At 47.2% G+C, this 14763-nt stretch overlaps 1 protein-coding gene across 2 annotated transcripts in view; it reads left to right on the top strand.

Moving 5' to 3' along the window:
• The first annotated feature begins 675 nt into the window (after window positions 1-675).
• Window positions 676-14763, top strand: part of NOL9 (nucleolar protein 9) — a 34137-nt gene continuing 20049 nt past the window's right edge. For both annotated transcript variants that reach the window (XR_013519761.1, XM_035307588.3), the window contains exons 1-6: window positions 676-1070; window positions 5400-5619; window positions 6329-6456; window positions 10545-10680; window positions 10803-10899; window positions 12834-12931. Coding sequence is in view for 1 of the 2 variants with exons in the window: in XM_035307588.3 (XP_035163479.1) it covers window positions 693-1070; window positions 5400-5619; window positions 6329-6456; window positions 10545-10680; window positions 10803-10899; window positions 12834-12931 (1057 nt within the window). In the remaining variant the exon portion in view is untranslated. The remainder of the gene's footprint in view (window positions 1071-5399; window positions 5620-6328; window positions 6457-10544; window positions 10681-10802; window positions 10900-12833; window positions 12932-14763) is intronic.

Genomic DNA, 14763 nt, shown 5'->3' with positions numbered 1-14763 from the left:
AAAGCAGGAGGCACCCAGTGATCCTTCCTCTGGATATCTGTGGGTTCTGTCCACACTCTGGTGCCTGTGACTTCACCTGGCTCAGGAAGGGAGCCCTGGCATTTTGGGGCGAGACGGGAGGCTGGGACACAACTTCCCCGGGTGTTGTGAAGTTTTAGAACTTTTTACCTGGGCCTGTTTTTGAGTTTGAGTCGACACCCTCCCGCCCCCAGTCTCCAGTTTTCTAACATAAGATTCTGAGCCAATCGTCTTATACTTTCGCCTGGTTACCCGGTGTTGTTCACTTCGAGACAAATCCATGCAAACCGAAGGTATGCAAATAGACAGGTTTTGTTTAAACTGCCAATCCTAAAGCTTTTTCTGCAGAAGAAAAAAATAAAATCCCTGGTGGATTTCCGGAGAGGTGGCCCTTGGCTGGTCTCGAGGTTTCTGTCTTTCCCTCCCCGGGAGGCTGGGGTAGAGAATTTGCATAATGTAAATGGAGTCCTAGGTGGGGTGGCAGAGCCCCCAGGCCCCACCCCCACCTCCTGCGACCAGGCCGGTGGGAGCCTCCTCGTGCGCTTCCGGAGGCTGCCGAAAGAGGGCGCGGGCGGCTCCGAGGCTGCTCCTTTAGGCAGCTAGGCGGGCCGCAGGGCGGAGCGACGGGATCTGGCGAGATTCTCGCGCGGTAGGTGCGCGCTGGGGGGTTCAGCATGGCGGACTCAGGGCGGCTTTTCAAGCGGGGTTCCTGCCGCTCTACTTGGCTGCGGGCCCGAAAGGCCCGGCCGCAGCTCATCCTCAGCCGCCGACCCCGCCGCCGGCTCTGGACCCTGCGTTGGTGCAGTCGGCGGCGCCTACGGAGGCGACTACTGCAAGCCCAGGCTGCCGGCGTGGACTGGAGGGAGGGAGTCCGCCAGGTGTCCCGCGTGGCGGCGGCCCGGGGACCCAAGACCGCGATCCCTAGCCCGACCCCGGCCTCCGAACCCGAATTCGAATTCGAACTCGCCTCGCGTTGTCCCCGGCTTCTCCCCATCCCGCCGGTGCGGCCAGTGGGTCCTGGCCGCGCGTTGCTGCTGCTGCCGGTCGAACAGGTAAGTAAGGGGCACTGGCAGGAGACCCCGAGGGCAGGGAGGGCTGGAGAGGCAGCCCCGGGAGAGCTGCAGGCTAGGAGACGACCAGGGTTTCCAGGGCCTGTTAACTCAGCTGCAAGTCGGATTCAAGTCCATCGTGTTGGTGGTCTAGGCTCCCATGAAGAGCAGGGTAACAGTTACCCTGTTAAGGGGTCCCTAGGCCTTAAGAGCTAAAGAGACTTTATTTTATTTTTATTTATTTGTTTTTTTGAGACAGTCTCACTCTTTCACCCAGGCTGTAGTGCTGTGGCGCGATCTCTGCTCACTGCATCCTTCGCCTCCGGATTCAAGTGCTTCTTGTGCCTCAGCTTCCCCAGTAGCTGGGACTACAGGCGTGCGTCACCACACCCGGCTAGTTTTTGTATTTTTATTTTTATTTATTTTTTCCCTAAGACGGAGTCTTGTTCTTGTTGCTCAGGCTGGAGTTCATTGGCACAATCTTGTCCCACAGCAACTTCTGCCTCCCGGGTTCAAGTGATTCTCCTGCCCCTCCTGCCTCAGCCTCCCAAGTAGCTGGGATTACAGGTGCTCACCTCCATGTCCGGCTGATTTTTGTACTTTTAGTAGAATTGGGGTTTCGCATGTTGGCCAGGCTGGTCTTGAACTCCTGAGCCCAGGGGATCCGCTCACCTCAGTCCCCCAAAGTCCTGGGATTACAAGTGTGAGCCGCCATGCCCGCCCTATTTTTAATTTGAGAGGGAGTTTCACGCTTGTTGCCCTGGCTAGAGGGCAGTGTCGCAATCTCAGCTCACTGCAGCCTCCACCTCCAGGGATCAAGTGATTCTCCTGCCCCAGCCTCCCAAGTAGCTGGGATTACAGGTGCTCACCACACTCCCGGCTAATTTTTGTGAGTTTTTTTTTTTTTTTTTAGACAGAGTTTTGCTCTTGTTGCCCAGGCTGGAGTGCCATGGCAATCTCGGCTCACCCAAACCTCTGCCTCCCAGGTTTAAGAAATTCTTTTGCTTCAGCCTCCTGAGTAGCCAGGATTACAGGCATGTGCCACCATGCCCAGCTAATCCTGTATTTTTAGTAGAGACGGGTTTCTCCACGTTGATTAGGCTGGTCTTGAACTCCCAACCTCAGGTGATCCGCCCACCTCAGCCTCCCAAAGTGCCGGGAATACAGGCATGAGTCACTACACCTGGCCTAATTTTTGTATTTTTAGTAGAGGTGGGGTTTCACCATGTTGGCCAGGCTGACCTGAAGTGATCCTCTTGCTTCAGCCTCCCAAAGTGCTGGGATTACAGATGGGAGCCCAGTTGCCCTGTCCTGAAAGGGACTTTAATAGTAAAAAGCAAAACAAAACAGGCCAGGTGTGGTGGCTCATGTCACAGGACTTTGGGAGGCCGAGGCGGGCGGATCACAAGGTCAGGAGATTGAGACCATCCTGGCCAACATGGTGAAACCCTGTCTCTACTGAAAAAACAAAATTTAGCTGGGCGTGGTGGCATGCACCTGTAATCTGAACTACTTGGGAGGCTGAGGAAGTAGAATCACTTGAACCTGGGAGGTGGAGGTTGCAGTGAGCTTAGAGCGCGGCTACTGCACTCCAGCTTGGGTGACAGAGCAAGACTCTCTCAAAAAAAAAAAAAACATATACACACACGTGTGTATACACAAGACTCTGTCTCAAAACACACACACACACATACACACGTACGTATGCCAGGCGCAGTGGCTCATGCCTGTAATCCCAGCACTTTGGGAGGCCAGGATGGGTGGATCATGAGGTCAGGAGTTTGGAACCAGCCTTGCCAACATAGTGAAACCCCGTCTCTACTAAAAATACAAAAATTAGCCAGGCATGGTGGTGCGTGCCTGTAGTTCCAGCTTACTAGGGAGGCTGAGGCAGGAGAATGATTTGAACCCGGGAGGCAGAGGTTGCAGTAAGCCGGTATTGCACCACTGCATTCCAACTTGGGTGACAGAGTGAGACACTGTCTCAAAAAAAAAAAAATATATATATATATATATATATTATATATATATATATATGATATATATTATATATGTTATATATATAATATATAAAATATATTTTTTGACTGTCTCAAAAACTAAATCAATAAATAAAATATATTATGGTCACCTTGTACAATGTGATCTATTACTTATCTGTTACTTGGAAATCAGTTACCTTTTAAAATTATTTTATTTTTCTTCAACTTTTTTATTTTTTATTTTATTTTATTTTATTTTTGACACGGAGTTTCGCTCTTGTTACCCAGGCTGGAGTGCAATGGCGCGATCTCGGCTCACCGCAACCTCTGCCTCCTGGGTTCAGGCAATTCTCCTGCCTCAGCCTCCTGAGTAGCTGGGATTACAGGCACGCGCCACCATGCCCAGCTAATTTTTTATATTTTTAGTTGAGACGGGGTTTCACCATGTTGACCAGGATGGTCTCGATCTCTTGACCTCGTGATCCACCTGCCTCGGCCTCCCAAAGTGCTGGGATTACAGGCTTGAGCCACCGTGCCCGGCCATATTTTAATTTTTTTTTGAGACAGAGTTTCGCTCTTGTTACCCAGGCTGGAGTGCAGTGGCACGATCTCAGCTCACCGCAACCTCCACCTCCTGGATTCAAGCGATTCTCCTGCCTCAGCTTCCAGAGTAGCCGGGACTACAGGCATGTGCCACTATGCCCAGCTAATTTTTTTGTATTTTTAGTAGAGACAGGGTTTCACCATGTTGACCAGGATGGTCTCGATCTCTTGACCTTGTGATCCACCCGCCTCGGCCTCCCAGAGTGCTGGGATTATAGGCGTGAGCCACTGCGCCTGGCCTTATTTTATTTTATTTTTTAAAGACGGGGTTTTACCATATTGGTCAGGCTGATCTCAAACTCCTGACCTCAGTTGATCTGCCTGCCTCAGCCTCCCAAAGTGCTGGGATTATAGGCGTGAGCCACTGCACATGTCTATTTTTCTTCAATTTTTAAGTTCCGGGGTGCATACGCAGGATTGCAGGTTTGTTACATAGGTGAATGGGTGCCTTGGTTGTTTGCTGCACAGATCAGTGCCCCACGTAGGTATTAAGCCCAGCATCCATTAGCTGTTCTTCCTGATGTCCTTCCCCTAGACCTCCACAGGCCCCAGAGTGTGATGTTACCCACCATGTATCCATGTGTTCTCATAGTTCAAATCCTACTTATAAGTGAGAACATGCTGTGTTAAGTTTTCTGCACCTGAATTACTTTGCTGAGGATAACAGCTTCCAGCTCCATCCACGTCCCTGCAAAGGACATGATCTCTTTCCTTTTTATGGCTATACCCTTTCTAAAATGTTTGTTTTATTTAATTTTTATTTATTTATTTATTTATTTGAGACAATATCACCCTGTTGCCCAGGCTGCAGTGTAGTGGCATGATCTCAGCTCACTGCAACCTCTGCCTCTGGATTCAAGCGGTTCTCATGCCTCAGCCTCTGGAGTAGCTGGGATTACAGGAAAATGCCCAGCTAATTTTTATAATTTTAGTGGAGATGGTGAGGATGGGGGTGGGGTCAGGTAGAGGGGGGTTTTCCACATTGTCCATGCTGGTCTCAAACTCCTGGCCTCAAGTGATTTCCCCCACCTCCTCATCCCAGAGTTCTGGGATTACAGGTGTAAACCACGATGCCTGGCCCAGTATTTATTATTAATGGAATGTATTGGTGTAATTATGCCTCACTGAAGCCTCTACCTCCCAGATTGTCTACCCACCTCAGCCTCCCAAGTAGCTAGGACCACAGATGCATGCCACTGTACTCCTGCTAAGTTTTAAATGTTTTGTAGAGAGAGAGGTCTTACTATGTTGCCCAGGCTGATCTTGAACTACTAGGCTTAAGTGATCCTCCTGCATCAGCTTCCCAAAGTATTGGGATTACAAGTGTGAGCTACTGTGCCTGGTCTTACCTGCCTTTTGATGTATGAATAGCAAGTTAAAATTTTAGAATGTTTCAGAATGGCCAGTCGCAGTGGCTCACACCTGTAATCCCAGCACTTTGGGAGGCCAAGGCAGGCGGATTACCTGAGGTTGGGAGTTCGAGACCAGCCTGAGCAACTCCATCTCTAGTAAAAGTACAAAAATTAGCCGGGTGTGGTGGTGGATGCCTGTAATCCCAGCTAGTCAGGAGGCTGAGGCAGGGGAATTGCTTGAATCTGGAGGCGGAGTTTTGAGTGAGTTGAGATTGGGCCATTGCATTCCAGCCTAGGCAACAATAGCAAAACTCTGTCTCAAAAAATAAAGAACGTTTCAGTCCTTAGTGACAGGATCTATAATATTTGTTGTTTCTGTTTTCTTTCCCTGCTAGGGTTTTACTTTTAGTGGCATCTGTCGTGTGACTTGCCTCTACGGCCAGGTGCAGGTATTTGGTTTTACCATCAGCCAAGGCCAGCCTGCGCAAGACATCTTCTCTGTGTATACCCACTCTTGCCTGACTATCAATGCACTTCATTACTCGATGCCTGAGAAGAGCAAGAAGGAACTCAAAAGGGAAGCCCGGATGTTGCTCAAGTCTCATCTTAACCTGGGTAATAAAAAGAACTGGGTAATAATTTACTGAGGACCTACTGTAATAAGGCTAATTAATAATTTTTCCATGCTTACTATGATCTAGACATTGTGCTAAAAACTTTGCTGTATATCTATATAGACCCTTGCAAGGGTCCTGAGAGTGAAAGTACTATTATTATTATTTTTTTGAGACAGAGTTTCGCTCTTGTTACCCAGGCTGGAGTGCAATGTCACAATCTCGGCTCACTGCAGCCTCCACCTCCTGGGTTCAAGCAATTCTCCTGCCTCAGTCTCCCGAGCAGCTGGGACCACAGGCGCGAACCACCATGCCCAGCTAATTTTTGTATTTTTAGTAGAGACGGGGTTTCACCATGTTGACCAGGATGGTCTCCATCTCTTGACCTCGTGATCCACCTGCCTCGGCCTCCCAAAGTGCTGGGATTACAGGCTTGAGCCACCGCGCCCGGCCAAGTACTATTATTTTCACCATTTTACAGGCAAGAAAAATTATTCAAGGCCACAAAGTTATTATGTGACAAACCTAGATTGACTTCTCCTCCCAGGTGTGATCTTAGTATGCAATATGACCCCCTGAAAAAGGCTCTCAACTGTAATTCCTACTCTCCTAATGTTTATAGTTTAGCTGAGGAGATGGCAGTCCTAAAGGGTGTGCCAGTAATATAATGAAATTACTACTTCTAAGGTGGTTTATTTTTCTCTTTACAGATGACAGGCGTTGGTCGATGAAGAATTTTTCTCCTCTGTGTTCCATTGTGTTGCTGGAACATCTGAAAACTACCACCGTGAACTTCATAACCAGCTATCCAGGTGCATCCTACATTTTTGTGCAAGAGGTAGAACCTGTTTTCATTCAGAGTTTTGCTAATTACTTGCACCAAAACAGTGATATCAAATGACTATGCATGATGTTGTCTTGGAAGAGCAGTTTGTCTGTCACATGAACACTCTCGGCCCTCTCCCAGGCACTTCCTTCAGCCACTGTGTAGGTCCTATAGAATGTAATACGTGTTTATGGAAAATAGTATAGAAAGGTATATCACGAAAGATGTTCATCCTCCCCTGCTTAGCTTTATTCCTCAATGAAAGCCACCATTTTATATTGTGGTTGGTTAAGTGCTTTTGGGTTTTTATTAGCACTACACTCTAACCAACTAAACTGAACTAACCAGCCCTGCTTTTTTGGGTGTGTTTTTTTGGGAGGCTGCTTCAGCCTCCCGAGTAGCTGGGACTACAGGCGTGCACCACCATGCCCAGCTAATTTTTGTATTTTTAGTAGAGACGGGGTTTCCCCTTGTTGACCAGGATGGCCTTGATCTCTTGACCTCGTGATCCACCCGCCTCAGCCTCCCAGAGTGCTGGGATTATAGGCGTGAGCCACCGCACCTGGCCTGTTGTTTTGTTTTTTAAATAGAGCCTCGCTCTGTCTCCCAGGCTGGAGTGCAGTCGCACGATTTCTGCTCACGAACTCCTGTGCTCAAGGATCCACTAGCCTCCAAAAATGCTGAATTACAATGTGAGCCACCGTGTCTGGCCTCACGTCTAAATTTTTGCTGGCTGTATTATTCATTTCCTTAAGTTCTATTACGGCAGTTATCTCTCATGGGCCAGTAGGTGGAGTCTAATCTACAGGATTGGCAGACAGACTGGATATGTGAGTTGTGAGGAAAAATCAAGGAATCACAGCAGGATTTTTCACTTAACCACTGAGGCGCACGTACTCGCCGTTGTTGGGGACACTGCAGGAGGAGTGGGTTTCGATTTGTTAACCTTGAGATACCTGGTAGACATCCAGTTGGATATGTCAAATGGTCAGTTGAATACGTGAGTCTGGAGTTCAGGGAAGAGTTGGGGAGGTGTAAATATGGGAGCCTTCAGCAGAGAGGATACCTAGGCCATCAGATTCGATGATAATGCTGATGGAAGGCCAGGCGTGGTGGCTCACGCCTATAATCCCAGCACTTTGGGAGGCTGAGGATCACAAGGTCAAGAGATCGAGACCATCCTGGTCAACAAGGTGAAACCCCGTCTCTACTAAAAATACAAAAATTAGTTGAGCATGGTGGCGCATGCCTGTAATCCCAGCTACTCGGGAGGCTGAGGCAGGAGAATTGCTTGAACCCAGAAGGCAGAGGTTGTGGTGAGCGGAGATCGCACCATTGCACTCCAGCCTGGGTAACAAGAGCAAAAACTCCGTCTCAAAAAAAAATAAAAATAAAAATAAATAAATAAATAAATAATGCTGATGGAGTTGAAGAGATAGAAACAAGACAGTTCCAGCTCTGAGTCCTGGGGCACTCCAAGAAAAGGTCCAGGCAAAGATGAGGGAGCAGAAGATATTCATCGGGGTTGGCTAAAAACCCAGTGTGTGATATCCTGTAGGTCAGGAAGTCTTTGAAGGAGACTTAACTGAACAGTGGTGACAGATGCTGCTGGTAGTCAGGTAAACCTGAGAAAGCACCATCTGTAGAGGGAGGGAAGTAGCCTGATTGGAACAGGGTCAAGAGCCTGGGTGGAGAGGGACTCGAGAGTTTGGTAAAAGTTAGCGGTAAAGGGAAGGAAAGAAATGAAGTAGTAGTTGGGTAAGTATGATCAGGAGAGTTTTGCAGTTTTGTTAAGATGAAAAAAATTGGCTGGAACATGGCAGATGGGAATGATTCAGAGGAGATGGGAGGCAGCCAAGCAACAGAGGATGCCGGAACTATGTCTGTAACTTGGCTACTAGGGATGGGCCCAGTTCTGGCATCATGTGGCCTTAGGAGCACAGCCAGGTCATTCATAGTGGCTGGAGGAAGTGCCTAGGAGAGGGCCAGAGGAAGCAGAAGGTGTCCTTTGATTATTTCCTGCTGCACTGGGAAATGGAATCAAGGTCATCGCTTTGTGGGAAGCAGATAGATACGAGGTGGGTGTCGGAAATCTGAAGTGAAAGGAGAGAGGAAATGAGAGCGGGACAGTGGACGGACTGTTGTGATTGCCTGTTAGTCACTCAGAATCCAGTAGCTGGACCAGGACTGCAGAGGAGGGGATGCAATTGCCTGTTCCCAAGCATTTGCTACTGAATGTGAATGCTCCAGATGCCATGGGGAAGTCACATTCTTTTTTCATTTATTTTCAGCTTTATGTGTTTTTTCTGGGACTTCACCCCTGTTCATATTTCTTTCTTTCTTTTTTTTTTTTTAAGACGGAGTTTCGCTCTTGTTACCCAGGCTGGAGTGCAATGGCCCGATCTCGGCTCACTGCAACCTCCACCTCCTGGGTTCAGGCAGTTCTCCTGCCTCAGCCTCCCGAGTAGCTGGGATTACAGGCACGCGCCACCGTGCCCAGCTAATTTTTTGAATTTTTAGTAGAGACGGGATTTCACCTTGTTGACCAGGATGGTCTCGATCTCTTGACCTCGTGATCCACCCGCCTCGGCCTCCCAAAGTGCTGGGATTACAGGCGTGAGCCACTGCGCCCGGCTCACTGTTCATATTTCTTATGCTCTTTCTTGGATACTTCCCTCTCTATCCCATCTTCTGGATGTCAGTAGGTTCTGGAGTTGTTTTTTCACATAAGGGAGAGAGTAAACTTGTTATCTAATTTTGTTAAATGTCCTTTGCCCTCAGTGATTGATAGTTGCACACAGTATAGAATGGTTGGTTCAAAAGCCTTTTTTCTCAAATTGTTAAAGCCTGAGTTTCATTGTTTTCTAGAATCCAGTATTGCCAATAGGAAGCCTCACTAGGCTGCTTCTCATTTCTTTTTCTTTTCTTTTTTTTGAGATGGAGTCTCACTCTGTCACCCAGGCTGGAGTGCAGTAGCACGATCTTGGCTGACTGCAACCTTTGCCTCCTAGATTCAAGTGCTGCTTCTGCCTCAGCCCCTCAAGTAGCTGTGACTACAGGTGTGCACCACCATACCCGGCTAATTTTTATAGCTTTTTTTAGAGATGGGGGTCTCGCTATGTTGCCCAGGCTGGAGTACAGTGGCTATTCACAGGTGCGATCCCACTACTGATCAGCACGGGAGTTTTGAGCTGCTCTGTTTCTGACCTGGGCTGGTTCACCCCTCCTTAGGCAACCTGGTGGTCCCCCGCTCCCAGGAGGTCACCATATTGATGCCGAACTTAGTGCGGACACCCAATTGGCATAGCGCACTACAGCTCAGAACTCCTGGGCTCAAGCGATCCTCCCACCTCAGCCTTCCGAGTAGCTGGGACTATAGGCATGCGCCACCACGCCCGGCAATTTTTGTAGTTTTCATAGAGATCGGGTTTCACCATATTGGCCAGGCTAGTCTTGAACTCATGACCTCGTGATCTGCCTGCCTGAGCCTCTCAGAGTGCTGGGATTACAGGCTTTAGCCATTGCGCCCAAACTCTTTATGATGTCTTTATTCTCAGGGTTGATGAATTGCAAGAGGGTGTGCTCACAGGCGGGTCCCTTCCTTTATCCTCTTCTGTAGTAAACTGGTTCCATCTGAGCCTTACCTGCTTCAGCAAGGGCCTGCTCTTCCTTTCCGTGGGTTGCTTTTCCAGTCCTTCTGGACTTCACAGACATGTCTTCTCCCTCCTTTCAACTCTGCTTGCATATTTCTATGTGTGTTTGCTTTATGTTTTCAGAGGTTGCCTTGACTTGATTCTACGTCACCTCCCTAGTCTAGAGCCAGGCCTCCTGCTGAAGGTATCCTGTGCAGCCATGCCTCGCCAGGCATTTTCTTTTTCTCGTTAGTCTCCTGCAGAGGAAACTGTGAAAACAGGCGTGAACTACTTTAGGAAGAAATAGAGTTGGCAACACGTGTGGTTGGGTTGGATTCTAGAGCACAAGACAAAGGAAGGAAATAATTTATCTTCTCTGGCTCACAACTCTGTAAGGCTTGTTTAATTTAGTACTGAAGAAAAAAAATGTGCCTTTTTTCACCTTAAAGTTTAAATTGTTGATTTCAGAGTCCATCACCCCAGGTTCATCCTGAACATTTAGCCTTGAGGTCTGTTGGCATCAGAAAAGAGAAAAAAAAGAAAGGCCTTCAGTTAACTGAGAGTACCCTGTCAGCCCTGGAAGAGGTAGTCAGTGCTTCCTGTGGTGAGTAATACACACTGGTCACCCTCAGTGTCTGTTCACCAAACCCCCAGAGGATTATTACTCATAATTTGTGTCCAAGGAAGATGGCTAATTCTAGGAATCAATGTTTGTTTCCCTTGCAGAAGAAGTAGATGGCTGCCCTGTCATTCTGGTTTGTGGATCCCAGGATGTTGGAAAGTCAACATTTAATAGATACCTGATTAACCAGTTGTTAAATAGGTAAGAGTGCTTTTCTTATGGCCTTGACACATTGCTAGGTTTTTGGCATGACGTGGGATTTTTGATTTGGTTGGAGTGCTTCTTGGCTTCTAGCTGAAGAGACATACAGCTCTAAAGCTGCCCAGCCAAAGCATCTGCTTCTCACTGCCCTCTGTTTTGCAGTATGTGACAATGCTCTAGCGTGGGCTGACTTGCCCTTGTCTTCAGGGAACTTCCAAGAGGAGACACTTGGTCTCAGAGTCTGTATTTAGAAGTTCTGTTGCATGTGTATGTTTCTGTTTTGTTTTGTTTAGTTTTATCCACCAACTTCGCCTCCCAAAGTCGTGTGTGTATGTTTTAATTTTTTTTTCAGAAAGGGTCTTTCTCAGGCTGGAGTGCAGTGGCACAGTCATGCTTCACTATAACCTTGAACTCCTGGGCTCAAGTGATCCTCCTGCCTCAGCCTCCTGAGCAGTTGGGACTACAGGCATGGGCCACCATGCCCAGCGAATTTTTTTATTTTAATTTTTTGTAGCAATGAGTTCTTGCTATGTTGCCTAGTCTGGTCTTGAACTCCTGGAAATTTTAGTTTTTTTTTTTTTTGAGACCAGGTCTGTATAGTGGCACAAACATGGCTTGCTGCAGCCTCTACCTCCTGGGTTCAAGCAGTTCTCCTACTTCAGCCTCGCAAGTAGCTGGGACCACAGTAGGGCATCACTACACCTGGCTAATTTGTTTTGTTTTGTTTTTGTAGACAGAGGAGGTTGCTGTGTCGGCCAGGCTGGTCTTGAACTCCTGGGCTCAAGCAATCCTCCTACCTTGGCATTACAAAGTGCTGGGATTACAGGTGTGAGCCACCATGCCAGACCTGAAATTTTACCTTTAAAACACAACAGAGGTAAGTTATGGTGGCTTACATCTGCAGTTCCAGAACTTTGGGAGGCCAAGATGAGAGGATTATTTGAGCCAAGGAGTTCAAGTCTACAGTGAGCTATGTCACACAACTGCACTCCAGCCTGGGCAACAGAGTAAGACTCTGTCTCAAAAAAAAAATTCAGGCCAGGTGCAGTGACTCACATCTGTAATCCCAGCACTTTGGGAGGCTGAGGCAGGTGGATCATTTGAGGTTAGGAGTTCAAGACCAGTCTGGCGTACATGGTGAAACCCCATCTCTACTAAAAATACAAAAATTAGCCAGGCATGGTGGTGGGCGCCTGTGATCCCACCTACTCCGGAGGCTGAGGCAGGAGGATTGAATGAACCGGGGAGGGGGAGGTTACAGTGAGCTAAGATCACACCATTGCACTTCAGCCTGGGCAGCAGAGTGAGACTCCATCTTAAAAAAAAAAAAATTATCAGGCTGGATGCAATCGCTCAAGCCTGTAATCCCAGCACTTTGGGAGGCTGAGGCAGGTGGAACACGAGGTCAAGAGATCAAGACCTTCCTGGTCAACATGGTGAAACCCTGTCTCTACTAAAAATACAAAAAATTAGCTGGGCATGGTGGCGCGTGCCTGTAATCCCAGCTACTCAGGAGGCTGAGGCAGGAGAATTGCCTGAACCCAGGAGGCGGAGGTTGCGGTGAGCCGAGATCGCACCATTGCACTCCAGCCTGGGTAACAAGAGCGAAACTCCGTCTCAAAAAAAAAAAAGAAATTCTCTGAAAGACCAAGTTGTCCCTATGTTATGAATGGACAATGTGACCATGCCTGTGCCACATTTTCTCTTGACTTGTTTTTATTTTTTATTTTTTGGCAGGCCCAACTTAGGGTCTGCTCTGGGGTCTCTTGTTTTTAATCACTGATTGTCGTCTTTGGGACATCACTTCTAAAGTGCTGCGTGGTGTGGATTATCCCTCCTGTGTATTGCATGAAATCTTGACTGTCTGATTATGCTTTCTACAGAGTAAAGCTAGTTAGGATTTTCTTTCTTTTTTCTTTTTTAACAATTTGCAGTCTTCCCTGCGTTGACTATTTGGAATGTGATCTGGGACAGACAGAATTTACCCCTCCTGGTTGCATTTCTTTACTTAATGTTACAGAACCAGTTCTGGGTATGTATTAAGTATTTCTCAAATGTCTTGGTTTTTTAAAATTCATATGTAATGATACTTATGGAAACTAAAAAATGGAACAGTATAAAATATTAAAAGTGATCACGTGCCTACCAAGCTCATGGCCTTTCCATAACTACTCCTCTAACCTCCAAAAAACAAACTATGGTGCTTTTCCATTTTAGGAAATGGAACTGCTATTCATTTTGTGTTATGTAAATTAGAAACACATCTTTCCCTAATATCACATCTTCTTTACAACTATCTAAACCAAGAAATGAACACGGAATCAATACTGTTCATCAAGCCAGATGTGATGGCTTAGACTTGTAATCCCATCACTTTGGGAGGCTGAGGCGGGCAGATCACCTAAGGTCAGGAGTTCGAGACCAGCCTGGCCAACATGGTGAAACCCCGTCTCTACTAAAAGTACAAAAATTACCTGGGCATGGTGGCACATGCCTGTAGTCCCAACTACTCAGGAGGCTGAGGCAGGAGAATTGCTTGAACCCGGGAGATGGAGGTTGCAGTGAGTCGAGATCATGCCATTGCACTCCAGCCTGGGCGTCAGAGCAAGACTCCGTCTCAAGAAAAACTCCAAAAACCAAAAATTATCTCTATTTGGTGGCACGTGTTTATAGTCCTAGCTACTCGGGAGGCCAAGGCAGGAGAATCTGAACCCAGGAGGTGGAGGTGCAGTGATCCAAGATCATGCCACTATACTCCAACCTGGGCAATAGAGTGAGATTCTATCTCAAAAAAAAAAAAAAAAAGTACTGTTACCCAGTCTACAGATTTTATTGAAAATTCACCAATTATCCTAATGTCTTTTATCTGGTTCAGAACCTAACCCACAATTCTTCATCGCTTTTTTTTTTTTTAAATAATGTAGAACACTTCATGAATTTGCATGTGCTGCTGAAGTAGGTACCACATTGCTTTTTCTTTTTTCTTTTTTTGAGATGGAGTCTTGTTCTGTCACCCAGGCAGACTGGAGTGCAGTGGCACGATCTATGCTCTGCCTCCTGGGTTCAAGCGATTCTCCTGCCTCAGCCTCCTGAGTAGCTGTGACTACAGGTACACATCACAATGCCCAGCTATTTTTTATATTTTTAGGAGAGACGGGATTTCACTGTGTTGGCCAGGCTGGTCTCGAACTCCTGACTTCAGGTCATTCACTCACCTCTGACTCCCAAAGTGCTGGGATTATAGGCATGAGGCACTGTGCCTGGCCACAACTTTTTTGTTGTGTTTGCAACATGGTGAGACCCTGTCTCTACACAAAATTTAAAAATTAGTTGGGTGTGGTTTTTTGTCATCTCAAAATGAACACTGTATTCGTTAAAGAATAAATTCCCCTGGGAGGCTGAGGCAGGAGAGTCACTTTAACCCAGGAGGCAGAGGTTGTGGTGAGCCGAGATGGCACCATTGCACGCCAGCCTAGACAATGGGAGTGAAACTTCGTCTCAAAAAAAAAAAAAAAAAAGGAGAATAACTCTGCCTTGTCCTCTTTCCTAGCCTTTAGAGACCTCTGTTCCACTTTTTGTCCCTATGAATCTGGATATCCTCATGTAAGCGGAGTCATACAATACTTATCCTTTGTCTGGCTTACTTTACTCAGCATAGTATTGTCAGAATCCATCCATGTTGTAGCATGTATCAAAATTTAATTCCTGGCTAGGTACCATGGCCCACACCTGTAATCCCAGTGCTTTGGGAGGCCAAGGCGGGCAGATGGCTTGAGCCTGCGAGTTCAAGACCAGGGTAGCATGGTGAAATCCAGTCTTTATAAAAAATACAAAAATTAGCGGGGCTTGGTGGTCCATGCCTGT

This window comes from Callithrix jacchus, chromosome 7 (assembly GCF_049354715.1).
Source record: "Callithrix jacchus isolate 240 chromosome 7, calJac240_pri, whole genome shotgun sequence".
Classification (NCBI taxonomy): domain Eukaryota; kingdom Metazoa; phylum Chordata; class Mammalia; order Primates; family Cebidae; genus Callithrix; species Callithrix jacchus.
Note: the sequence above shows the minus strand (reverse complement) of the source record. Positions and strands in the feature narration are given on the sequence as shown.